This window comes from Bos javanicus, chromosome 27, assembly GCF_032452875.1.
Source record: "Bos javanicus breed banteng chromosome 27, ARS-OSU_banteng_1.0, whole genome shotgun sequence".
Taxonomy (NCBI): Eukaryota; Metazoa; Chordata; class Mammalia; order Artiodactyla; family Bovidae; genus Bos; species Bos javanicus.
This window is the reverse complement of record NC_083894.1, coordinates 24921882-24949342: the sequence shown is the minus strand read 5'-3', so window position 1 is coordinate 24949342 and position 27461 is coordinate 24921882. Positions and strand designations below refer to the sequence as shown.

General features: G+C 46.1%; 1 protein-coding gene and 1 non-coding gene across 5 annotated transcripts in view; one reads left to right on the top strand and one right to left on the bottom strand.

Moving 5' to 3' along the window:
• The first annotated feature begins 1169 nt into the window (after positions 1–1169).
• MFHAS1 (multifunctional ROCO family signaling regulator 1) overlaps positions 1170–27461 on the top strand; it is a 112659-nt gene continuing 86367 nt past the window's right edge. The window contains exons 1-2 of one of the 4 annotated variants that reach the window (XM_061404376.1): positions 1171–4761; positions 16096–18100. In XM_061404376.1, the coding sequence (XP_061260360.1) occupies positions 1764–4761; positions 16096–16124 (3027 nt within the window). In that variant the 5' untranslated portion in view covers positions 1171–1763 and the 3' untranslated portion in view covers positions 16125–18100. Of the gene's footprint in view, positions 4762–16095; positions 18101–27461 lie in introns of those variants that run through there. The other 3 variants (XM_061404375.1, XM_061404374.1, XM_061404373.1) reach the window with 3 other exon arrangements.
• On the bottom strand, positions 11857–11991 carry LOC133240177 (small nucleolar RNA SNORA1). The gene has a single exon (XR_009734156.1). It is a non-coding gene; the product is annotated as a small nucleolar RNA SNORA1 (small nucleolar RNA).

Here is a 27461-nt window from a genome sequence, read left to right as displayed (position 1 = left end):
ACCTGGCTCTGGGAGCATCCTTGAGTTACAGACTGTACCACTCCAGGCTTGTTAACCCTCTAGGGGATAGATTTCCAGTTTCAGATGTTCAGTCACTCTCTTTGAAGAGACAGACGATTACTACTCAAATACCTGCACCGAATCTGGGTCTCCAGATAACAGCAATGTCATGTGTAGAGGAGAGCCATGACTGTTAACTGGCGCAATTAACCAATGAAATTTGGTTTTGCATCTCTGAAAACTCTTTGCTTTATTATTAGCTAAGCTGGGGGCAGTAATGGAGGTGGTATTCGCGGGCCTGATAGATTTCAAGGTTTGGGTAAATTCTGAAGAAATTATTCACTTAGTATAGACGTGATCCCAAAGAAACTGCCTCACTTAAATAAAATAAATCTTCAAGTTGAGCACTGGGCTGCAGATTTTGCTTGAAACAGCTTTCATTTTCTTGAACCCACAGCGTAAGGAGTACTGTATAGTTGAGATACAGTATTTGTTCTGTATTTGGCTGTTGGGAGGATGAATAGAATACCCTGGACAAAACAATGCCTGGCACCCCTTGCTTCACCCTCCAATTAGGCCAGCAGGGATCCAGCTCAGAGCCTCCCCCAGGGGAGTGGAGAACGTCTGTCTCTGTTGATCTGGCACAAAATAGGGCCTCAATAAATATTTACCAAGTGAATGAATGGTTGCCTGCTTTTCTCCTTCTTTTGTTTAGTCACACTGTCTTTTTAACCTCCTACAATAAATCCCAGGGCCCTCCATGGGCCAGTTCTACTAGGGTGTGGATGTAGGATGAGTGGAAGAGGTAAGGGAGATGAGGGATGAGTAAGGGAGGCCAGGGATGAGTAAGGGAGGCCAGGGATGAGTAAGGGAGGCCAGGGATTCGACGCGCGAGGGAAAAAGAGTAAGATATCCTTAGAGGTGCAGGGCCAACAAAGAGCCAGACGCAGGCGAACCCAAGCTGGAGCACCCAGGGATCCGGATCTGCAGCGGGGACGGGCCCCACCCGGGGCACCTCCCGCCCAGCGCTGTGCACGGTGCTGGCCTGCACCGGCGACGCGCCCCCAGCCCGCACCCGGCGCCGGTCCTTGGCCACCGCCCCCGGGGCGGTGCCGGGAACACGCGGCGCCTCCGCCGGTCACGTGGGGCCGCTCCGCCGGGCGGCGCTGCTGCTTCCCGATCTCGCCCTCCCCGTGCTGGGGACGCGGCTCGCGCTCCCGCCCGAGCCCGGGGAAGCGGAGAGTAGGCGGCGGCGGCGGCCCGGCCCTGCGCCCGCATGATGCCCGTGGCGGAGCCGGGCGCCACCGTCCTCGTGGAGCTCGCGCAGGCTACGATGCTGCGGGCCGCGGGGCCGCGGCGGCGAGGGTAGCGGGGCGGCAGTCGGCCCCGAGGCGCCGGAGGCGGGCGGAGTGGGAGGAGGAGCGGCAGGCATCCTCCGCGGCGCGGCGGGCGGGCGGCGGCCCTGCTGCCCCGGCGCGCCCCTGGCCCGGGAGCCCGGAGAATGCGAGCTGCGCTCCCCGCCTGCCGCCGCCTCTCCCCGCGCCGTGCGCCCGGCGCCCAACGGAGCTGCTCGCGTCGCCGCCGCCCCCCAGCTGCGGGCACCCGGCCGCTGGCTGCGCTAGGACCCGCCGCCGCGGGCTGCCGAGGGCCGGTGGGAAGGGAGGAACGGGAGCGAAAGGGCCCCGGAGACTGGCGCCCGCCGGGGCGCAGCGCGGCATGTAGCTGCGGGCTCCCGCGCGAGGGTGTCGGCCCGGGGCCCCGCCATGGCAGGGACGGACAGCGGGAACCTGAAGACGGTGAGGCTGTGGCGGGACGCCGCCCTGCGCGCCAGGAAGCTGCGGAGCAACCTGCGCCAGCTCACCCTCAGCTCGGCCGGGGGCTGCCCGGGAACCGACCAGCTCGACTCCCCTGACGCCCCCCAGCTCCTGCTCCCAGCCAACATCGGGGACATTGAGGTGCTGAACCTGGGGAACAACGGCCTGGAGGAGGTGCCCGACGGGCTGGGCTCGGCGCTGGGCAGCCTCCGTGTCCTGGTCCTGCGCCGGAACCGCTTTGCCCAGCTGCCTCAGGCAGTGGCCGAGCTCGGACACCACCTCACGGAGCTGGACGTGAGCCACAACCGGCTGAGCGTCCTGGGCGCCGAGGCGGTGGGCGCCCTGCGCGAGCTGCGGAAGCTCAACCTCAGCCACAACCAGCTCCCTGCCCTGCCAGCCCAGCTGGGTGCGCTGGTCCACCTGGAAGAGCTGGACGTCAGCTTCAACCGGCTGGCGCACCTGCCCGACTCCTTCGCCGGCCTCTCTCGCCTGCGCACCCTCGACGTGGACCATAACCAGCTCACGGCTTTTCCCCGGCAGCTCCTGCAGCTGGTGGCCCTGGAGGAGCTGGACGTGTCCAGCAACCGGCTGCGGGGCCTCCCCGAGGATATCAGTGCCCTGCGTGCCCTCAAGATCCTCTGGCTGAGTGGGGCTGAGCTTGGCACCCTGCCGAGCGGTTTCTGCGAGCTGGCCAGCCTGGAGAGCCTCATGCTGGACAACAACGGGCTTCGGGCTCTGCCCGCCCAGTTCAGCCGCCTGCAGCGACTCAAAATGCTCAATCTCTCCTCCAACCTCCTGGAGGAGTTCCCGGCCGCCCTGCTGCCCCTGGCTGGCCTGGAGGAGCTCTACCTTAGTCGCAACCAGCTCACCTCGGTGCCATCCCTGATCTCGGGCCTGGGCCGTCTTCTCACCCTGTGGCTGGATAACAACCGGATCCGCTACCTGCCCGATTCCATCGTCGAGCTCACCGGCCTGGAGGAGCTTGTCCTGCAGGGGAACCAGATTGCCGTGCTGCCAGACAACTTTGGCCAGCTCTCCCGCGTGGGCCTGTGGAAGATCAAGGACAACCCTCTGATCCAGCCCCCCTACGAGGTCTGTATGAAGGGGATCCCGTACATCGCCGCCTACCAGAAGGAGCTGGCTCATTCCCAGCCGGCGGTCCAGCCGCGCCTCAAACTGCTTCTGATGGGTCAGAAGGCGGCAGGAAAGACCCTTCTCCGGCACTGCCTCACTGAGGACAGAGTGGAGGGGAAGCTTGGAGGAGGGGGCCAGGAGAAGACCTACCCGCCTTCACCACCTCCCGGGAGCAAGGGCATCGAGGTGACCAGCTGGACGGCGGATGCGTCCCGGGGCCTGCGGTTCATCGTGTATGACCTAGCCGGGGATGAACGCTACGAGGTGATCCAGCCCTTCTTCCTCTCCCCAGGGGCCCTGTACGTGCTGGTGGTGAACTTGGCCACCTACGAGCCGCTCCGCTTTCCCACCACCGTGGGCTCTTTCCTGCATCGGGTGGGGGCCCGGGTGCCCCACGCCGTGGTGTGCATCGTGGGCACCCACGCTGACCTGTGCGGGGAGCAGGAGCTGGAGGAGAAGTGTCTGGACATCCACCGCCAGATCGCCCTGCAGGAGAAGCACGACGCCGAGGGGCTGAGCCGTCTGGCCCAGGTGGTGGACGAGGCGCTGGCCCGGGACTTTGAGCTCCGCTCCGCCAGCCCTCACGCGGCCTACTACGGGGTGTCGGACAAGAACCTTCGGCGGCGCAAGGCCCACTTCCAGTACCTGCTCAACCACCGGCTGCAGATCCTCTCGCCAGTGCTGCCGGTCAGCTGCCGGGACCCGCGCCAGTTACAGCGCCTGCGCGACAAACTGCTCTCTGTGGCCGAGCACCGCGAAATCTTCCCCAACTTACACCGCGTGCTGCCGCGGTCCTGGCAGGTGCTGGAGGAGCTGCACTTTCAGCCCCCGCAGGCGCAGCGGCTCTGGCTCAGCTGGTGGGACTCGGCTCGGCTGGGGCTGCAGGCCGGGCTGACCGAGGACCGGCTGCAGAGCGCCCTCTCCTACCTGCACGAGAGCGGCAAGCTGCTGTACTTCGAGGACAGCCCGGCCCTCAAGGAGCACGTCTTCCACAACCTTTCCCGCCTCATCGACATCCTCAACGTCTTCTTCCAGAGGGACCCTTCCTTGCTACTGCACAAGCTGCTCCTGGGGACCAGCGGCGAGGCCGAGGCCGAGGGCCGGGCCGAAAGCTCCCCGCTGATGGCGCCGCCCGCCCCGAGCCAGGACGCGCTTCGGGCCACCCAGCTCCATCACTACGTGGAGGGCTTTCTGCTGCACGGGCTCCTGCCAGCCCACGTCATCCGGTTGCTGCTGAAGCCTCACGTCCAAGCTCAGCAGGACCTGCAGCTGCTGCTGGAGCTGCTGGAGAAGATGGGACTCTGTTATTGCCTCAACAAAGCCAAGGGCAAGCCCCTGAATGGGTCCACGGCGTGGTACAAGTTCCCCTGCTACGTGCAGAACGAGGTGCCGCATGCGGAAGCCTGGATTAACGGGACCAACCTGGCCGGGCAGTCCTTTGTGGCTGAGCAGCTGCAGATTGAATACAGTTTCCCCTTCACCTTTCCACCCGGCTTGTTCGCCCGCTACAGCGTCCAGATCAACAACCACGTGGTGCACAGGTCGGATGGCAAACTTCAGATCTTCGCCTACAGGGGGAAAGTCCCGGTGGTGGTGAGCTACAGACCTGCCAAGGGGGTCCTGCAGCCGGACACCCTGTCCATTGCCAGCCACGCATCCTTACCGAACATATGGACGGCATGGCAAGCCATAACCCCCTTGGTAGAGGAACTGAATGTCCTACTTCAGGAATGGCCTGGACTGCACTACACCGTGCACATTCTCTGTTCTAAGTGCCTTAAGAGAGGGTCGCCTAATCCACACGCTTTCCCAGGTAAGAGGTCAGAGGGACCTGGTTCTTCTGCGGGGTGTCTTAATATGCATTTGGGGAAGATGTTTGTTTCTCCTGTGTTAGACTATTTGCTTAATCTCACCTGCTTCCCAGCAAAGCTTTTCGAGGTAAATAGAGGGGAATTGGCGACCAGAAAGAGGCAGTCAGTATGTGAACAATATGAAATACAGTCCCTAGGATTCTACTCTTCTAGAAGAAAGACTTCTGAAGTGGGTTCTGGTCCAAACATTTTGGATCACCTTTTCCGTCTTCCCAGTTCAGTCCGCCTTTCCTGGAAGGAAATTTCAAATGGTTGCACAGCAGATGGGTGGTGTCTGATGTTGAGTCATGGGCTGTAATGCTTGTTAGACACATATCCAAGGGGTGCTCCAAATTTGAAATATCTGTCATCATATTCTTTTGTTTACGTTCAGACTGTGACCATAATGTAGAAATTATTGCACCATTTTCTTAAACTCCAGAGAAGAATGTTTTGTAATCAGGGTGAATGATGATTAGTAAAGACAAAAATGTCAGTCTGTAAGGCGTGACTCAGTTCTGGGATCTCTGTTTCACCCAGTACACTCTGGGGCATGAAAGATTACTGAAATCTCTAAGGGGAGTTTTGGGGGTATTTCCTGGTAATTTTGTGCTTTACCGACATCTTGAAGCCTGGTTTTGGTTAAGTGTTAGAGAGTGGAGCTTTATGGAAGTGCTTTGTAAAAAATGGAATGGATAAGAAACTGACAAGTTTTGTGTTTTTTTTCCCCTCTCTTTGGGGAGTGTTTTCCAGAAGACTTTTTTTTTTTCCCCCCTAATGTTTTAGGTGAGTGGAAGAATTCCAAAACTAGGGGGATTTTGTGAGTCTGGTTAATTGGTATACTAAGTGTCTGGGAATGGGTCCATTTATTTGGAACTCTTCTCTAAACAGCTCTGATTTTTGTGGTGCTGGCTTGGTTAACAACATTCAAAGTGTCCTAAGGACAAACCCAATGATAGCATCATTGCCAGTGTCTCCCCTCGGTCCCCCCCAGAGTACATTGGGGCGGTGATGAAATGGAAGACTGCATGCCACAGTCATCTTTGTTCTAGTCTGAATGCTGCTTATGATAGTATCGGGAAGGAATTGGACACCAATATTTCCGAAGGTAGCATCTCCCTGTTGCCCTAGATCTAGGCTGAGTGTAATACTTCAGCTTGAGAAAAGCTACCATATCCAGTTACCAGTCAGTTGAGCCTCCATTCTCTGTATTATCTAGTGTCTCATCAGTTTTGTGACTTGGTAGCCTCTTCAGTTTTATGTTTGCCATTGTCTTTTATGCATGAAAGCAAACTACTTCTTTATTGTGCCACTAAATTGAAGAAGGAGGTTAAGGGTTACATATTCACAGAGCAGATTATTGAAAGAGCTACGTAAAGGCAGTTGTTAATGCAAAGATGGAACATTAATAAAACTGATGTTATTAACAACAAAGGGAAAGACAGAAATTATTGAACAAGTAAGGATCTGTGTAGAGGAATTCCAAGAACTTTGAAGAGTAAACAATGAGGCTGAATTTTTTTTCTAACCTCAGCTCTTTATTTTTTAAGTCCACAAACAAGCTCGCCTCCAGATGCAGAAAGGACCCCCCCCCCATTCTCCTATTGTTGTTTTGCCTTTTTGTCTTTCAAAGGAGGTTCACCTGGTTTACAATCCATCTGTAGGGAAAAGGATTCAACGTAAAAAGCAATTAAATGGTTGAAAATTGTCAGAATATCTTAAATACTGAGTAGGAAAAAATCATCAGCTTTTTTTATAATATGGACTAAACCTTTCTGTCTTATTTATGGTCAGAAAAAGAAATTACCTTTTTTGCTTCATTTAGGACTATATTTCTTCCAAACATAGCAGAGAGTACTGTAGTAAAGTAGTGGGGAAAAGGATGATTATAATACATTTATTACATTAAGAAAACAAGGAGGGAAAGCATTTTCTTCTTTTATCGTTTTCTGTGATAGCCATCATCTGTTAGTATTTATCACAATTCTGAAAGATTTAGAAGAGCTAAAATAATAAAAAGCTAGAAGGTGATATAAGAACAGAATTTTAACACTGGGTGTTCAGTTAATGAAGGCATGCATATATTTAAGAATATGCTCAAGTCCCTAGTTTATTAAAATATATTGTAGCTCAGCAGAAACCTTTGGAAGCTCTCTCCTTAGCCTTTCCTCTCTCTAAGAAGTCATTTGGCTTTTAGAGATGTTAAAAAAGTTGGTTACTTAGTTTTACATTTTATTGCAGTGTCAAGTTCTCTTGTAAACTAACAATTTTATATGCAATGGTGAAAGAAACACTGGCTCTTTAGTTTTTTCAACTTCAAGACCTTAAGATTAAATAGGAAATTAATCAGCGTTTCCTTTGATATTATGAAGAAGAAACAAAGTTGCATTATTATCTTACCTTTTCTTTCTTGTGTGTGAAAAGCCCATTTTTGCTCTGCCTCTGTCCATAGGACACTGAATTTCCTGGCCTGAGCTGCGCTAGGGTAGTTGGCCTTGGGAAGCATAATGCTAGATTTCTCTTTTCTTATTTTGATTTACAAAAGAAATGGCAGTATTCTGGAAAGTCCTTAGTCCCCTGGCTGCTTGTTTTTAAAAGTTGTTGTTAAAAAGATCTAATCACGTTGTTAGAGAAATCACCTGTTTGTTTCATTGGCAATACATGATTGAGTGACGAGAGGCTTTTGCAAACTGAAAGGAGGCCCAGGATGCAGCCTGCGTGTCAGTGTGAGTCCTTACCTGCCTTCTGCAGATACTGATTTGACTGCCAGCCCTGACAGCCTCTTTAACGAGGGAACTCCGTGGAATGTTCTTGGCCTAGAGTAAGTTTCTTCTTGTGGGATATTTACCTATGTGAGATTCTAGTGCTTTGCTATCCATTTCAGCGTTTGAAAGCATGCTGTGTGTTTTGCAATTGGAAGAACGCATCTTGGTGAGTTGAACTTGGGCCACGTATGATTTTGCCTGAAGTATCCTACTCTCCAAATTATTCAAGGTTGTTCTTAAGAATAATTGGAAAGCCACCCAAAGCGGTAGGCAGAGAACTGGTAGATGATCGTGTATACATTTGATCCCTTTGATTGACTTGGTGGCCCAGCACCTTGCTGCCTCTCCCTAGTCAAGTGCCTTTGTCCCTGTTTAATTTCTTACACACTGTACCTCTCTGAAGCCCTCAGTTTTGTCTTGTTCTGTGGCTGTTTGTGGAGGTCCTAATATCTCTTTGGTTAGCTTGTTCACTGGTTTTCTCCAAGCAGGAAACACGCCAGAGGCTCTGTGGCTTCTGTAAGAACTTCTGAGCTGTCTGCTAGATGACTGGTCTTTATGAGAAGTTTTTTTCTCCCTTTGATACTCAGATGCTCTGTCAGATTCCCAGGTGGTACTCTTGTGGTCATTTCCCTTTGTCCTGTGTCCCAGCGTCCCTCCCCAACCCCACACTTGTCCCTCTGGTGTTCTCATTGTGACCTTGCCCTTGAATGGGCCCTTCACTTTGACCACTGAAGCAAAGCAAAATTCTTGCCTTATTCTATCTCACTTTTAGATTTACTGGAATTTGAGCATGACCTAGTTGCTTGGATTGAATTAGTCATTGTTTTTAATTTTACAAAGGTTATTAAATATCTCTTTAGTTCGGCATTATTAATATTGATGCCGCTCGGCTTTTATTTTTGTGGTGAGTCCTCTTTGAACTCTCTTGGACTTTGTTTCACATAAAAATCAAAACCTTCATCTTGCAGTGGAAGAAAGAAACTCCCTGCATAACAGAATTCAAAGACTTGAAAGGCCATTGGAGTGTTCAAATTATTTTAAATATTTGAGGCCTCTCCTTCAAATTCTAGAATCAACTCTCAAGTCCATCTCTGCACAAGCAGTTTAGAAGTGCCTAGAGAAAGTATTTTTTAATTTGTTAACAGATGTTTTGTGCATCCTCTACCACCTGTTCATCTTATTCCCCAGGAAATCCAACCTGTTTTATTTAAACTTATTTTGTATTGGGCTATAGCCAATTAACAATGTTGTGATGGTTTCAGGTGAACAGCAAAGGGACTCAGCCATACATATACATGTATCCATTCTCCCCCAACTCCCCTCCCCTCCAGGCTGCCACATAACATTGAGCAGAGTTCCCTGTGCTCTACGCTAGGTCCTTGCTGGTTATCCATTTTAAATACAGCAGTGTGTACATGTCCCAAACCTTACCTATTTTAGTTCTTACTCATTCACTTTATCTGGACACCTAGAAAATGTATAGGGTCTATTTAACAGGGTCGTTTTGAGCATCAGGCGGGAGACTGTCTGGGAAAGTAGTTGTTTTCCAGCATCTGGAGGAAGTGAGGGGCTTCTGCTCCATGTACTGGGGGTAGGGAATGTGAGGGTGAGGGTGGGGGGAGGGTGGTTGCTGATATTGGAGTGAGCATTTCTGGTTGATTTCACCTACTAACTTGCTTCTCTCCATGGAAGTTTTAGTTAAGGATCTGACCATCCACCCATCAGGGAGTGTTTTTTATTTTAAAGCAGGGGACCAGTGCTGGCCTCATCTCTTGCCCTCTCTTGTCTGCTGCAGCCGTGGCCTGCCTGAGCCCAGGGCTGGAGAGGAGGGTGGTTTGTGTTTCAGGCTCTGCCTGGGGCAGGCTCAGCCAGGCCTCTGTTCCCCCTGGTTCAGCTGCTCTGATTGCAAAAACCAGTGCTGGTTGCTGTTGGGTTTCCCGTCCTCTCGAGCTGGCTACCTTCACTTTAGAGGGGAGGGCTGGGAGACCCCATTTTGGCTGCCTTCTCCAGTCCTGCTCCAGCACTCATGAAGCTGACCCTCCCGTCCTGGCTTATGCCTCAAGACCGTATGGCCTCGGGAACCCAGAGTGATTGACAGGCATCTCAGATATCCTCCAAATATATATGATGACCTGTCTTTTTTTTTTTTTTTAATTACTTTTTACTGAAGTATATTGCTTTAAAATGTTATATTTCTACTGTACAACAAAGTGAATCAACTGTGCATACACATATATCCCCTCCCATTAGGATTTCTTTCCCATTCGGGTCACCACGGTACATTAAGTAGAGTTCCCTGTGCTATAGTGTAGGTTCTCATTAGTTATCTATTTTATACACAGTATCATAGTGTATATATGTCCATCCCAGTCTCCCAGTTCCTTCCTCCCCACCTTTCCCCCTTGATATCCATATATTCGTTCTCTATGACTGTGAATGACATGTTTTGTCAAGCCGTCAAGGCCCTCTCTGTGTACAGCATGGCAGTTTGTTCTGTGGTTATACCCTCACTTTTCTAATGGTTCATGTGATGGCACACTGCTCCCCAGGTGGTACCTGTCATGGGGCTGGGCAGGTAGAAAGGACTCAAAGCAGATTGGTTATTTTTCAAAAACTCAAGAAATTCTAGTGTTTCTTAATTGGTTCCTCGGCCAAGTGCTTTTTGTAGATTGCTTGTGATGTTCTTTTTCTCAAAGTGTGTACTTTCAGAAGCACGTATAGTTTTCCCTTGGGATTTTTCTGGCACATCAGTCCTTGCCCTCTGTGTCCATCCTCCTGATTCTTACAGAGATGGTGGAAGAGCAGTCAAGGGGCAGCTTATCAGGATGCGGAAGTGACAGAAGCGTGGACGTTGGCCTCAGAAAGTTTCTACCACCTGATCTTGCAGTCACTCTCTTTGAGGCAGTAGGTGCTTCCCTCCCTCCAGTATCATAGCTCTTCCTTTCTAACTAGCCCCTGACCCTCCCGTGACATTGTCCTGTAGATGTGGGAAAGTATAAATGGTAAGGAGAATGAATGAAGGTGTGATGGTGGTGATGCAGGAAAGAAGGGGTTTGCCGTGGGTACCTGCTGTTTTGCCTTCTTCGGAGTGTTGTTGATTTCCAGAAGCTCCTTCCAGCGTTCTTGCTGGTTTAAGTTCAGAGGAGACCATGGAAGAGTTGCTGGCTGTAACAAAGGCAGCGCTGGTTCCCACATGCTACATACAGGCTATGGTAACGACTCCCAGACACCATTGCCAGCAGGGCTGACTTATTTGTGGAAAGGGAGGAGAAAACTTATAAAGTTATTTTTATATTTGGCTCTGAAAGCAAGAAAACATTTTCTCATTTGTCCTTCCTTAACCTAATCTCTTAGATGCAAATAATGATGGCTTGTTTCTCCAAGGGTAAATTAGTGAAAAGCCATTCACAAACTTCTTTCTCTTTAGCTGTCTGTTTACAAAAAAGTAGAGAATACAGAAGGAGAAAGAAAGCCGGAGCGGGGAGCACAGGAGCAGGGGAGAGGCCCTCGGGTCCTGGTGAGATCGCGCAGAGGTTTGTATGGGCTTTGCAAGCCTGGAGCCTGGTTTACCACCTCAGGAAGGAACTTCCTGCTCTGGACTGGCAGTCCTAGGCACCCGGGCTGTACCAGCTGTTTCCTTTGCTTTTGCAAATCTGCGCACAAGGGTGGGTGGGAGAAGGTCGAGAAGGAGAAAGGAAGTTGTGTTAAGTTGTATCAAGACTGCTCTTGCCTGTCTTTCTGCTTTTTTGGGTGGGCTGGCTTCCTGAGTCCAGTCCTGTTGTTCTTCCTTCTTCTTCTTATTGAGGTGAAATTCACATACGTGATATTAACCATTTTTAAAAACAATATAGTTTTTATTTTTTAAAAAAATCATGAGTAACCCCAGCAAAAGTATTTAAAGTGTTTAAATACTTTTAAAGAATATTCAAAGTATTTAAAGAATTGACATGATTCCTTCTACTGCCCATCACCTTGGTTCCTCGATGTATGGGTCATCGTCTTCAAGATAACCCTTTTAAGAGAGCTTTTGCTAAGATAACAAAAGCTTTTAGTCCACCCACACTTCTTTTGAGTTGGGCTTGTTTGATCTCCACTTGAACATGGAATTGCTTGCAAAATTCTCCATCTGTAATCTTTGGGGTCCAGTTTCTTTATGCAATTTACTTTAGGGCCCTGGAAGTTGTAGGAAGTACCTTGCTGTTTTGGCAAATGATCTAAGGTAGATTGTTCCTTCATCTTTTCTAATACTGAAAAGTTTTGTTCCATCCAGCTTTCACTCATGAACCTAGCAAAACAGGTCACAGGTCTCCCTGTCACCTCTGCAATAAAATTACTGTGATGACAGCAAAACCTATGTCTCAGCATGGCCACATCAATAATATCTGGACACCATGAACAACAGTGCCCATTTGCATCTAGAATGAGGCTTGAGATGAACAATTTTTTTTAATAGCTTATATTCCATTTTATTTTTAAAATTAATTTTTATTGGCGTATAGTTGCCTTAAATGTGTTAGTTTCTGCTAACAGCAAAGTAAATCAGCTATACATATACATATATCCTGTCTTTTTTGGATTTCTTTCTCGTTTAGGTCACCACAGAGCTGAGTAGAGTTCTCTGTGCTAGGTTCTCATTAGTTATCTATTTCATGCACAGTATCAATAGTATATATATATCAATCCCAATTCATGCCACCCCACCCCACCCCACCCCTCATTCTCCCCTTGGTGTCCATATGTTTGTTCTCTACATCTGTCTATTTCTGTTTTGCAAATAAGAGCACCTATACCATTTGAGATAAACTGTTTTTGAGTGAACAGTTCCCTGGTATTTAGTGCATTCACAGTGCCTTGCAGCCACAACTGTAAGGCAGATGTTTCTGGAAGGAAGGAGCCGATGAGGTTGGTAACTTCCTTCCTGGGGTGAATGGTCTGGCATTCTTTTGCCAGGCTCTTTGTGGCAACTGTCTTTCTAAGGCAGGACTTGAGAAGGGATTAAGCTGGGCCTTGAGATGCCACACTGATGGACATCTTTTAGCACGGCTGCCTTGAGAGTCCTCTTCCTTAGTGTTGATGCTAGAGAAACCTTCTGGTCTGTTTTGTGCCTGTGTGATTTAACGGGGGACGGGCACACCAAGGACATGCAGGAGAGAAGCACACATAAGTACTGTGTAATCACTGTCTTCTGGACGGTGCTTTTCCCCCACATAGATTTTGAGTAGGGCTCTGGCAGGATTGGCAAGGCTGTAGGCATATATGAGGGTTAAGGGGATGGGAATTACATTAATTCAAAATTAGGTCGTTACCAAAGACAGACAAGTGTATCATAAATTTATGAGCTGGATGCTGTCATCAATCACTGTTGGGTACCTGCTGTATATGGATGTCTTGTGCCAAATTAGGATTTTTAGAATAAAAAAATACCTGGCCTTGGTCATGAGGAATCAAGATGGGATTTCAGTTGGTGTAATTGTTGACTTTTGTACATGTGGAATCTGATCATATATGAAGAAATTTCATCGCATGTTTGAGGAACGACTAAACAACACTGGCTTTTTATTTTCTCGAAGGAAATGTCATATGGAGAATAACTTGGGTATAATTTTGAATTTGCTTGACATAGTCATTCTTTGCAGTTGTTTATAGTTCAGGTCACTTGTTTGCAAGAAATCTCAGACAATCTTGAGAGGATGCTGAAAAACGAAAAGGCATTGTATCTGAGGATTTCTCAAAACTTCCAAAACGAATCAGCTTTTTTGAGGAGGGAAAAATGCCCCCTTTTCAGGAATCGTTTACATTTCTCAGAGTCATTTGTGGATTTGCATCTGTTCTGAGACAAGATGACATCAGCAGTGATTTCTGAACCCCAAAGACTGCATGGAACCGCCTCCAAAGACGGTCTAAATTAAGTTGGATACTGTCATGTTATAAATCTATGGCTGCTGCTTGGAGATGTCTTTGGTAAGGAATGCTTTGTTGGGGTGGTTTTCTACTCTTAGGCTATTAAATGTTGACAGAATTTAAAGAATTAACATTCCTAGATCTTCTCCACTTCCGAAATGAAGCATGTGATCTTGACACTGTATTAGTACTGTCTTAACAGTAGCAGTGAACTTGAGGGTAGCAGAACAAGCCTCCCTTTCTTTTCTTTACTTCCCTTTTTTTTTTTTTGAAACGAACAAGTTTAAAAAAGCTAATGGGGAAGGAAAATATAAAATAAAAACATAATATTTCTCTTAGGTACAGTTGTTTGACTCCTCTGTTGTTTCCAAGGGATTCTTATTTTTCATGGCATAGAGGTCGTGGTTATATTAATCATCACATCAGTCACTCTGGGGCTACAGGGTTGGGAGAAAATATGAGAGTCAGTAACACTCTTGAGCTCCTCTTATGTTCTAGAGACCATGCGAAGTACTTCTTATGGGTGATGTCATTGAATTTTTCCAGCAGCTCTAGAGGGTTGGTATTATCATTGTCCTGACTTTCAGGGGGAGAAATTGAGGTTCACAGAGTTGGGTTCCCTAGAATCAGAACACTCTGGGATTTCAGCCTCGACCTCTGCTTCAACCCACTGTCCTGCCCTGCTCCTCGAGGTTGGGTTACCCACTGCCCCCCAGGACCCACAGACTCACCTCTGTCCTCTTCTTTCCTAAATGTCCATTCTGTGTTACTGCATGCTGGCCACAGTCTCAGTGGTGGACATTTGGGGTCCGATAAGGCATAGACCTGCCGCACCGAGGTTAGCAGAGGTCATGGTCAGGCTCTGGGGACAGGTGCGGTCTCAGAGGGGTTCCTAAAAGGGCTGCACTGCAGCTCAGTGCAAGATTTCCCATCCCAGTCAGCCGTGGAGAAGTGGGAAAGGGTATTTTAAATTAGAAAGGCTCTTAAAAAGGTGGAGGGCATTCAGATAGATTAGCAGGCAATGCCTTGGGGCGGGTGTGTGTGCCCAAAAGCAGTTAGCAGTTGTCATAAAGAAGAGGCTTCTTGCTGTTAAGTTTTATTTATGGCCTGGTCAGAGTTTGCCACTGGCCACTGCTGGCCCAGGAACTAGAGTTTCGGGAGCACTGCCCTAGCTCGTGGAGAAGGCAGTGGCAACCCACTCCAGTACTCTTGCCTGGAAAATCCCATGGACGGAGAAGCCTGGTAGGCTGCAGTCCATGGGGTTACGAAGAGTCAGACACGACTGAGCAACCTCACTTTCACTTTTCACTGAAAGTGAAAAGTGAAAGTGAGGTTGCCTGGGAGAATTGCCTTGGAGAAGGAAATGGCAACCCACTCCAGTGTTCTTGCCTGGAGAATCCCAGGGACGGGGGAGCCTGGTGGGCTGCCGTCTATGGGGTCGCACAGAGTCGGACACGACTGAAGCGAATTAGCAGTGGCAGCCCTAGCTCATTCCTTGTCCATCCAACAGGGCTCTGTTGAGACCATGGAGGGGATTTATGGCTCGGAGGACTAAGAGTAGTTTCAGATGATTTGCTCAGACTCATAGTCACTGTCAGGCTGACAGAGCACCTGTCCTGTGTGATCCCCAGTTAGGCGTGCCCCTGGCCCCTTTCTCCGTGCCTGAGTCCAGAGAGAACACAGACGTTGGATGTTCCCCCAGCCAGATGGCCACATGCCTCTGTGATCCCTAGGAATGTATCCAGAACACCGATTTTCCTGACTTGAAATCTTACCATAACAGATCTTGCGATAAAGGCGAATTTGGCTGTAACACAATTAACATTTTATTGTGGACTGTTTCCTGTCTTTATTTCAGGCTTTCTTGTGACACTGCAGACTGACTGAAAATACCATCTTTAAAAATAATTTTGCACTGATGGAGTAGCATATTTTATGCCCTTCATTTGTTCGGATTTCACTTATCACTCTGTGATGGCATTTTTTTTGCACCTTTCTTCATATCCCCATTGGAGTGTGTCTCCCTGTGCCTCTCAATTTATCAAAATACACTTAGTTACATTTTAATTGAAATCCTAAGAAGTGCAAGATGTTAAAAAAACTTTTAATTTTGTTTATATTTTCTTAATATCTTGACTTGAAACCCTTGGAATTTTGTGTTGCATTTTAAAATGGATGTATTATGTCAGTTATTTGTAAGGACTCTTGAGATTCTGCTGGGTTCAAATCCTCGGTCCACCACTTGGTAGCTGTGTGATTTGGGTGTCATAATAGTTTCTGTCTCACAGGCTGACCGTGCAAATTGAGTTAATACAAGTCAAATGCTTTGAATGACACTTGACTTGTGGCAGGAATCCCATTGGTATTAGCTTCTGCTGTTTCTACCATTATTCCAAAAAGATCTACTTGGAAATCCTAAAGATCTACTTGGAAATTAGATCAGCTTATGGATAAAACTCCTCTTTTTCATAGCATAGTACAGTGTGATTTATATTCATGCTCTTTTCAAAATGCATTTTTCTTATTAAAATATTTACAATCTTGAAGTGTGAAGAGGAAAAAATATAGTCATGTTGGTATCTAACATAATTACACATTTTGCTCTATTTATTTTCATCTTTTTCCCTTTAGGTTTATTAAAATGTCTGTGCTGCGCTTAGTCGCCCAGTTGTGTCCGACTCTATGCAACCTCATGGACTGTAGCCTGCCAGGCTCCTCTGTCCATGGAGAGTCTCCAGGCAAGAACACTGGAGTGATTTGTCATGCCCTCCTCCAGGGGATCTTCCCAGCCCAGGGATTGAACCCAGGTCTCCCACATTGCAGGCGGATTCTTTACCATCTGAGCCACCAAGGAAGCCCATTAAAATATCTAGTGATAATTGTGATAATCATATTGTGTAAATAACAATTTTCTTAACCTAGGCTACCATGAGTATGGTTTCATATTATTAGTAGCTACATGGTAATTATAAATGCTTGCATAATAGTACATCAAGGAGATTTTTACCTTTGTTTATTTAACCATTAAACACTTTAGTAGTTTCAAGTTTTGTTGTTATGAGTAATTCTGTGATGACTGTACTTCTTTATAAAGGCTCTTATTTGGGCAGTAATTGTAGAAGCAAACTCAATGAGTCAAAGGCAAAGAATGTCTAATGTTTGATACATGCTATGTTGCTTTTCATTTGGGAAATACTGTGCTGCCTGCATGGGATGCTAGATTGATTTCACTGCATTTCCTCAGCATTGGGCATCATCTTAAAAATACACTAACAATGAATGGGAGGCAGTATATCACTGATATACCAGATTTTTAATTAGGGAACATGCTTATTTTCTTAAATGAATGTTGCCTATTGTGTTGCTTTCTTTGTGGATTGTCTGATCATGCCTTTTGGGATCATCTTATTGATAATTGATATTTTTTTTTAAAATCACAGTGATTTCTTATAATCACAGATTTCAGTTTATATTAACTCTATATATGAAGGATGGTAACCTTTTGTCTATCAAATTGTCAGGGAGGGGAACATTTCCCTCTACTCATCTTGGTTGCTTTGACTGGTCTAATAGTTAAATTGACACATGGCAGATTAATAGGAAAAAAACAAATTTAATTTCATAAGGACAGAGATCTTATAGATATGGAATCCAAGAGGTAACCAAAGCTGGCTGTTTCTATATTTTTTAGACAAGGAAACAAATTTGTGAAGAACTGACAAGACAAGCTTCGGCTTTGGTACTAATTCATGATGAAACTAAGTAGAGTTTGTTTATATATCTTCTTTACCCTGAGTTCCCTATCTCCGGTGATCAGAATGTCTCTACCTCCTGATACAGGTGGGCACCTTTCACCTGGGAGATTTATATCCTACTTTCAGGAAGGACAGAGGAGGGTCAGAGTGTCCTTGCATTGGCTGTCTCTTAAGTAACTTTAATTCAAAATTATATGTCACTGTGGGGTGTTTTGGGGTGGCCTGCCCTAAAGCCCATTGTACTTAAGGTCTTGTTTTCTGGCTTGTTTGCCTTTTCCATCTTTAAAAAATTTAATACAATGAATTGATGACTTCCTTTGTGATTAAGGGCTTCCCTGGTGGCTCAGACGGTAAAGCATCTGCCTGCAATGCAGGAGACCCTGGTTCGATCCCTGGGTCAGGAAGATCCCCTGGAGAAGGAAATGGCAATCCACTCTAGTATTCTTGCCTGGAAAATTCCATGGTTGGAGGAGCCTGGTGGGCTACAGTCCATGGGGTCCCAAAGAGTTGGACACGACTGAGCGATTTCACTTTCACTTTTGTGATTAAGTGAAATACCATTATTATTTTTCTAAATACAGAGAATTAATAGGAGGGACCACACAGTGAACCATAATTCTCTTATATAACCTCTACTTCCAATAAAAAAGTAATACCTGCAGACGGATGACCTATTCAACAGCAAAAGGCCCTCTCAGCCCCCTTTCTTATCTTTAAACTGTTTCTAGTTACTGCTTTCAAGGAAGATAAAACATGTATTTGCGTATATTTTAACCTGAAAGAGATCATACTGTATTCATTGTTCTGCACCTTGCTTTTGGCCACTTAAAATATATTTTGGACATGTTTCCATATGGGCAATTACAAACCTATTGTGCTTATGTGTGTTTGTGTGTGTATGTATACATAACGTTCTAGCAATGGATGTACTGTTTGCTAAGTCGCTTCAGTCGTGTCCAACTCTGTGCGACCCCACAGACGGCAGCCCACCAGGCTCCCCCATCCCTGGGATCCTCCAGGCAAGAACACTGGAGTGGGTTGCCATTTCCTTCTCCAATATATTGACAGACCTTTGATTCTTTTGAGATTATTTTATAGTTTTTAAACTAAGTTCTTCCTTTCCAGAATTTTGGCTCAATTTTATTTCCTTCAGGGGTGGTGATCCCTCTTTGTGCTCAGGACACTGTCGAGATGCAATTAGAAAAAGACAAATCTCTCAGTCTCATGGTGGGACTTGGGGGCTGGGGAATTATAAAAACTTAACTCTGTGATTTAAAATGAGGGTAATCTTTTTAATTGGCTTCTGTGATGCCTATTGGAATACCATTGTTTGCAATGTAATTACGCATTTACCAGCTTAATTCATCCATTATAATGTGATGTAATGTTTAGACATTGCAATAATTACAAATCTTGCATGTCTACAGATAAATATACCACTGATCAAAATAAGACAGTGGCAGCAAGAATAGTGCTGCATCGATGGGGGATGTTAATGAAAAATAATGGATAATAAACCATATCTTATTGGCTCAAAACATTGCTTCTACTTTTCTACCCCAGCTACCGTCTAAAGGCCAGTGCACCTAGGCCCGCGGAGCAGTTTTCACTTGTGCCCTGTAACTAGCCCCAGAGTTCCATACCATTGTATTTTCTTGCCCTCAGCTTGGTGTGTTATCCAGAGATGTGCCTGGATATTTTGTCCTGGGACTAGTAGGGGTCCAAAATTTAAGAGATTATCCAAACTGTTTGTGTGTGTCATGAATAAAGAATGGGTCTAACCCAGACCACTAAAATGTGTTTGATGTGGGAAAACAGTAAACAATTAAATTCTGGTAGAGTGGCTTATGTGTTTAAAAGCTATTTAGTTGTATGTTTTGCTTAAAGCAAACAAAATCATCACCAGTCAGGTTCTTGGGGAAAAGAGATTGTACACAGCGTTCATTGAAGCGTTTGGTCTTAAAAATCCTCCCTCTTACAGGAAATGTCTGATTCAGTACAGACAGCATGGTGGGGAAAAGGAAGCCACATTTTCTCACTGAAGCGTATGTATTCACTGCGATGACCTTGGCTCACCTTAGCTGCACATCAACATGGCATAGCTGGGGTGTCTTTGATTTAGGGGGCTTGTTTGATTATGAATCACTTGTTCAGTCGCTCAGTCGTGTTAACACTTTGCAACCCCACGGACTGAAGTTTATGAATCACTTGGGGAAGAGCCAAAAAGTGAGATATGAAATTTTCTAGAACACTGTGATGCCCCCACACAGCTCACTGGTCTGCTGAGAGCTGGGCCATTTTGTGTCCAGGTTACGGAAACAAAAAAATGATATGCCAGGCCCCATAGGAGGATGCGTGTGTCCCCTCTGCTGACACCACTCACCCCCAGATGGCTAGTGACTGGCACGGCCCTGGTTGTGCCCTGCTTTAGCTTGGGGCAGGTGTTCTTTCAAATTCATTTCTTTTATTAAGCCTCTGCCACTACATATGCCTTTTCTCCTTCTCAGGAAGAACACACGTGCTGGCCCTCTGGTTACTGTATACTGTAATGTGCATCCTCCCATGCCTTGTTTCCATCTTTATTCCCTTGGTATAGGGAGGAGGAGAATTCCCTAGTGTTCTGTTTGGTCATTTCAAGAATTTGCCTTTGGGGCTTTTGGATCAGGTGTTCCGGTAGCCCCACAGAGTCTGTGTTTGCCTCTCACCCGCTTCTTGAAAACTGTTGAAGCATCTGAGCTTTGTCTGTGCGATGGGGCACAGCATTCAAAGCTCATCCAAATAGCAGGGATGGTCGCGTCTTGTCGATTACCAGGGCTGTTAAATTCTCTTGTGGAGCTGGCAAGATAGGTGACAGTCTCCAGGAACTGAAAAGCTGCTGCATACACAGCCCCAGGTGTTCCAAGAAGGTTGGACCACTCGTGTCATCCCTTTTTACAGTCCATAAATCTTCTGATTCATTGTGCCATCTGGGACTCAAGACACATTTATTCGTGGGGGGAAGTCTCCATTGAAATCAGAGCCCACTGTAAAGCAGGAGGAAGAGTCTGGAATTAGAATGCTGTACATTGTTCTTTGTTAGAAAAGAATCCTGGTTCTCTGGCTGTAGACAAATATTTGCTTTTCAAGAATCTGGTGGCGTGTCGGTAGCTTTGTTCACATGCATGTGGCAAACACGCTCTCTTGCCTTCTAAGGGTGCAGGCACTCACATCGTGCTGATGACTTGATAATGCTTGAAATCTGGGTGTGTGCTACTTCAAATGCCTTTCTACTTCCTCCTCCACCGACTTAGCTAATTTCTCTAACGGAACAGATCTTTATCCCAAGGAGTCTAAATAGCTTCTGCTGGAGGGTGACATTGGAAGAATGTCCCTTTAGCCACAGCTAGATATGCATATTGCCATGCAGCTTCCTTGTGTTAAGCTATACCAGCATCAGAGAAAAAAGAGGCCTGTGTCTTTTACCTTTTAAAGCCAGTGGTTTAGGGAGGAAAGAAGCCCGTACCTCGGGGAAGCCACCCTGAACCTCAGTTTCTTCATCTGTGAATGAGAAAAAATAACTCTGACACTTCCTAAGCATTTGCTCAGCTGCCTCAGATGTTGTGAGGATTAAATGACCTCATGCACGACAAGGATCCAGGGTAGTTTCTACCATGTAGTGAATGCTCAGTAAATGTTAACTGGTGATCCCTGTTTACAGGGAGGGACACCGAGGCACAAGGGTCGGGAAGGGGGGGTTGCCGAAGAATGTGGCCAAGTGCACCCAGTACGTGGCAGGGCCCACCTGCCAAAAACAGGCAGTTGGTTGAATGGAAAAATGAAATAACGTATGTGAAAGATGTGTGTCTAACTCTGCAGTGTCAGACTCTATGCACTAACGGGGACTCTGCCATGACGATAAGGCAGGTGATGGGAAGCCCAGGGTGAAGAAGCAGTGGTTTAGGAAAGTGGCGCATGCAGTAAATGGGCAGTTGCAGTGCTGCGATAAATACTGGGATAAAAAGACTTCAGGGGCCAGGAGGGGCTTGAGGATGGGAGGGGCTTGTGGGTAGGGTTGGATGGATGGGAGCAGGTCTCTAGCTGAGTGGAGGTGATGACAGGGGACTTTGTGCAAACCACCAGGTCCATTAAAGTGCGGTGGAGTCAGAATGGGGAAGAGGAGTCAGCTCTTTTACTTATCAGTGTACTTGGCATGCCAATATTTTTTGGCCTGTCTACCGGATTAGCTAAACTTCTTGGCAGAATTTTTGGCAGCTTGATAGAAAGCTGAAATATTTTGATTTGATTTTTCCCCCTCCTAGGATGAGAAGGACGTATTGAAGGGTCAAACAGGTGAAGTGTCAGTTTAGTTTTTGTAAGACCACTCAGGGCAGCGGCATGGAAGATGGACTTGAATGGAGCGGGACTAGAGTCAGGGGATCACGCTTGAGGTTATTCAGACTCTGTGTTATGTGATACAGGCTCTCAGGTGGGTCTCTGGGAATGAAGGAAACAGGCCAGGACGTTAATGAGGGCTTCTCTGCTTGGCTGGGAGATCTTGAGCAAGCTAAGTAGCTCTCTGGGCCTCACTTTTACAGTCTATGAGGAGGAAAGCATGTCTCTTTGATCTGGTTGTATTGGGTGGGGTGGATTTTAACTGTAATAAGAAGAAAGCTGGGGCGTTCATTTTTAAAAGAGAAAGCAGAAGCTATTTGAGACGATTAATTTCAACAGAACTGGTATGTGTACGCTACCTGCTGGCTTAATTGGTTTACGAGGGCTGTCTAGTCACCCTCCTATGATGGATACCAAGTGAATTCTAGTAGATTTATAGTCTTAGGTTTGTAAGTAATGTCATTTGCAGAAGAATAAAGTTCCCCATTTGTTCCTCAATTTGGAAGGATCCTGTAAGAATCAGCGACTTTATAAATATCCAGCAACCTTTCACCACTTTAAAATATTGAAAGGATAAACGATGCTGAAGGCGCTGGGTTTGCATCATGAATTATGGATGTGGTGTGCCCTGGAGATCTTTATGGCTGTGCATAACGAATCTTCTTTGTTCTAGCTTATTTTCAGTGGGGTTGCTTGTAAAAGAAGGGGTCAAAGCAAATCCATTGAAGAGATCTGTTTGCTGCAGGATGATTTTTTTTTTTTTTGGCCGTCCTATTCTGTTGGTTGCTTTTGTTGGCGCTTTGTTTCTTCATTATCAAATTGGTCCACAGTAGGGTGGGATTTGGGGATAGTGGCAGAGCACCCCCTGTGGAGTTAACAGCTGTGGGTCAGGCTAATGACCCAGCAGGGGGCTGGCACACCCCTTGTTGGTCTCTGTGTCTCTAAAGCAATTCTCTCCCTGCCCCTTCTTCCTCTGAGCCGCAGCCTCTTTCAGTTCTTCAAGGCAGCGAGCCTCAGGAAGATCTTTATGCTCTGTGTAGGAGTGGGTTAGGCCTTAACTACTTTTCAACCTAATAATAATTAAACAATAAACTGGAGTTATTAACATGCTCATGATCTTTTCTCCCAGTTAATTTTCTCTAGACTCTCAGTGCAATCAGAGAGGATTAAAAAAACATGGAACACAGCAGGGAATTCGTTTATACTCTTTCCCCCTCTCGTCCCCTCCTCTGGCAAAGATTGTTTTAGGATCTGAGTAAGCTATCAGAGGTACTGTTTACACTTCATACATGGGGGAATGATGACTGTAAGTGGAAGCTGGTGGTCACATTAGCCCTTTAGTCACTCATAACTTCTTTCTATAGTGAACGTACTATCTACTTAATGAAAGTGGAGTCTCCCAGACCCAGGTGTCAGGCCTGGCTCATCTAGAATCAATTAGAAAGGGTCTACCCTGTATTTCACCGTGGTTAGGTGAGCCGTACTGTCAGCCCTAAGATGGTCGTTGGTGGGAGGACAGGAGGCAAATGTCTAAATAATTAACAGTGGCTCCAGATTGGGACTTCCCTCATGGCTCAGTGGTACGGAATCCGCCTGCCAGTGCAGGAGGCACAGGTTCGATCGCCGGGTTGGGAAAATCCCCTGGAGAAGGAGATGGCAACCCATTCCAGTATTCTTGCCTGGAGAATCCCACGGACAGAGGAGCCTGGTGGGCTGCGGTCCATGGGGTCACAGAGTCAGACATGACTGAGCACGAAGCAGATGAGACTCCAAGGTCTGTGGCTGCCTGTGGAAGTGCACCTCTACCAAGGGTTGGCTCCCGTGGATTCATCAGAGTTCCACAGTATAGTCAGTTGGATAATTTTGAGGCTACTCTGGTCTCAGTGGTTCATCACAGTTTTAGCTCATACTAAATTAAAAAAAAAAATCTTTGCAGGAAACATCGCTTAATTCAGTTTGTCTATATTGTTAACCAAAAGAAACAACACAGTGCTCATGCAATGTAGAGAAATGGGATAGCGCCTGCCAGGTAGACATTTGTGACGATACGCATTCACTTAATCCTGCATTCATTCAGCAGGAGGTCGCTTGGGCTTCCCAGCAAGGGCAGGGCACCAGGGGACATCTAGCAGGAATCACCCTCAGAGCCTGTCCTCCAGGACCTCGGTCCAGAAAGGAGATGAGGCTTGGGCACCACCGTGATGCATTGTAAAATGAGTCTAGACCCAGTGTCCTGAGGATTCAGTGGAGAAAGAGACTCAGCCCAACAGAGCAGGTCATGGGGAAACTAGAATTCCACTTACAGGTGGTAGGAAAGGCACGTTGTGAACAAAGAAAATCACAGATGGTCTTTTTCTCTTCTAGTGAAAGTGATAGTTGCTCAGTTGTGTTAAAGTCTTTGAGAGCCCATGGACTGTAGCCCGCCAGGCTCCTCTGTCCATGGAATTCTCCAGGCAAAAATATTGGAGTGGGTTGCCATTTCCTTCTCCAGGGGATCTTCCCGACCCAGGGATCAAACCCGAGTCTCCTGCATTGCAGGCAGATCCTTTACCATCTGAGCCACCAAGAAGCCCCCTCCTTTTTTTTTTTCTTCTCAAAGATCATCAATCAAATCTCTGGGCTTTTAACCTGTTAGCTAAAAAAATGCAGTAATCCATAATTTTTGAATTATCATTAGCCCATTCTTTTGTAATAGTACTTTGCTTTTCAAATCCTGGGATTGAAATAATAATTAAAAAGTAGAGACATTGATTACTTAAAAAAATTTTATGTGCAATGCATATAAGGAACCTAATGTACCTCCTTTTATTTTGATGCTATTTTTGGAACATTTATTTTCTTTGCTATCTTAGAAACAGTTTAAAGGCATACTTCTGGTAGTGTGAGATTACATTTTTAATTTGGGCTGTAAACCTGGGACAGTTTTTATGGTGAAGAATTTAGCGGGTCTACCTAGGCTATTAACCATTGTGATTTTAATAAAACCATATTCTTTGTTTAATTAGCCTTTGTTTAATTGCATTCTGCGCTAGCGTGGACTTGAGCTCAATCCATCTGCTTTATTGTCTGGTTTCCTTCCATCTGAGTCCTGTTTTCTTTTCCCTTCTCTATTATACTGATGTGTCTTAGTAGTATAGGAAATATTGTGACTATATTTTGTGTAGCTGAACTGTATGCTAAAAGTAGATCATACAAAGCCATTTTGCTCGCTCTCCTCTGTTTTTGCTCAGTAAATGATGGGATTATACTTTTAGAATTGTATCAGATATATATTTCCTCATTCTCTAAAGCCTCATTATGCAAATTAGCTGCACTTTCTTGATTCATGAATTCATACTGTGGTTTTATTTGGGGATTCCTCAAGGTAATTGCTTATTTGGGTGGTTCAGAAGATCAGAGCAATCCACGTTACGTAATGAACATTTTCCATCACATCCAGACAATTCTGTCTTCCTCAAAAAATAAATGAAGCATTCCCTGTGACACTAAGTCAGAGACTAGAGAAAGAGTAAATCAACCTGGGGTCATTTAGGATCACTTTTCCTTTTTCCCAGCTCTAAGAGTGGTCTTTACTAGATAACCATAGAACCCTCTTCTAAATCCCCATTTAAATGCCCGAGTTTTATCTTCTAAAAAACAATGATCAGGTAGGAAAGTGCCAGGTTCCCTGAATCTCTCTATTCCTGCTTTGAAAAAGAGCATAATAAAGCCACTTCAGCAGGGAGTAAAGCTCTCCTCAAGCTGCCCAGCCCAGTCCAGGGAGACCCAGCATTGGAGTGTCATCCTTTCTCCTCCTTTTGAGGCTGGCATGATTGGTACTTCCTGTGCAGAGGGAGAAAGGTGGTGGGGGGTCATGGAGCATGCCAGCTCTGCCATGGGAGTGGTCCCTCTTCATCCTGACTTCCCCAATAAACTAAGAGCACACAACTCTCCTATAATAACCAGGTTTCTGACCTTTCTGTCCTTTTTAGACTGTGAAAATTTAGTTTTTCTAAGATTGTTCATTGTTCAGTGGCTAAGTTATGTCTGACTCTTTTCCACTCCATGAACTGCAGCACACCAAGTTCTCCTGTCCTTCACTATCTCATCGAGTTTGCCCAAACTCATGTCCATTGAGTTGGTAATGCCATCCAACCATCTCATCCTCTGTTGCCCCCTTCTCCTCAGGCCCTCAGTCTTTCACAGCATCAGGGTCTTTTTCAATAAGTTGGCTCTTCACATCAGGTGGCCAAAGTATTGGAGCTTCAGCATCAATCCTTCTAATGAATATTCAGGGCTGATTTCCTTTTGGATTGACTGGTTTGATCTGTTGTCCAGCAGACACTCAAGAATCTTCTCCAGCACCACAGTTTGAAAGCATCAGTTCTTTGGCCTTAGCTTTCTTTATGACCTAACTCTCACATCCATGCATACCTACTGGAAAAACCATAGCTTTGAGTATAGACCTTTATTAGGAATGTGATGTTTTTGCTTTTTAATATGCTGTCTAGGTTTGTCATAGCTTTTCTTCGAAGTTTCTAAGGTACTGAATGTCAATTTGGGGAACAAAAAGTAGTTGATTAAGGGGCTGTATGGTTTAATGAAAGTGAAAGTCTTCTCACTCAATGGTGTCTGACTCTTTGCGACCCCATGGACTGTAGCCTGCTAGGCTCCTGTGTCCATGGGGATTCTCCAGGCAAGAATATTGGAGTGGGTTGCCATTTCCTTCTCCTGGGGATCTTCCTGACCCAGGGATCAAACCCAGGTCTCTGGCATTGCAAGCAGACTCCTTACAGTCTGAGCCACTCAGGGATGTATGGTTTAATAGTGTGACTCAGTTTTTTAACTTGATACAGAGTTGGTTTACAATGTTGTGTTTCTGGTGTACAAAAAAGTGACTTAGTTATATATGTATATATATATATTATATATGTACATACACACACTTTTTTTTCTATTCCATTTTGCCTTATCCCAGACTCAATTTTTATAATATGTAGTTACTAGGAATTTCAGAGAAGTCTCAGTTAACTCACCTGGAACAGCCTAAGATTTGACACTTGAGTGATTTTAAATTGTACTCAACAGACATTTTCTAAAATGAAGAGAAGGCGTCCAGAGAGTAATTGATATCAGGTGTCATTTGTTGCTTTTTGGCGTGATTCTCCCTTGCAGGGCTTTCCTGGGCCATGGCCCTGGTTGGGCTAGCAGTCCTTCTGAGTTAAGGTAACTAGTAATCCGTGCCTTCACCAGCTTCTACCTGTTTGTCTCCCTGCATATTTGTAATCATTATATCCAGGAGTTTTCCATTTTTATATTTATGTTTGATTGCACTAGGTCTTCCTTGCTGCATGCAGGCTTTCTGTAGTTGCCGTCAGCAAGGTCTGCTCCTCACTGTGCTGCACCAGCTTCTCCTTGTGGTGGCTTCTCTTGTTACAGAACACAGGTTCTAGGTGCACAGGCTTCAGAAGTTGCAGCACGCAGGCTCAGCAGTCGTGGCTCCCGAGCTCTCGAGCACGGGCTCGGTAGTTGTGACACACAGGCTTAGTTGCCCCTCGGCATGTGGAATCTTCCCAGACCAGGGATTGACCCCAGATCCCCTGCATTGGTAGGTAGATTCTTATATATTGTACCACCAGGGAAGTCCTAGGAGGTTTCAGTTTTGCTTTTTGAGTTTAGTTTCTTCAAGAAGAGCTAAGAAACAGTTTCTAAACCTCTCATTTTTTGAAACTTTTTTTTTAAACCTAGGTAGACTCTCAATTGATTTGTTTGGAAACTAGATACCCTTTTTAGTAGTTCCTGTTATTCAGTCATGTCAGACTGTTTGCAACCCCACGGACTGAAGCCCGCCCAGGCTCCTCTATTCATAGAATTCTCCAGATAAGAATACTG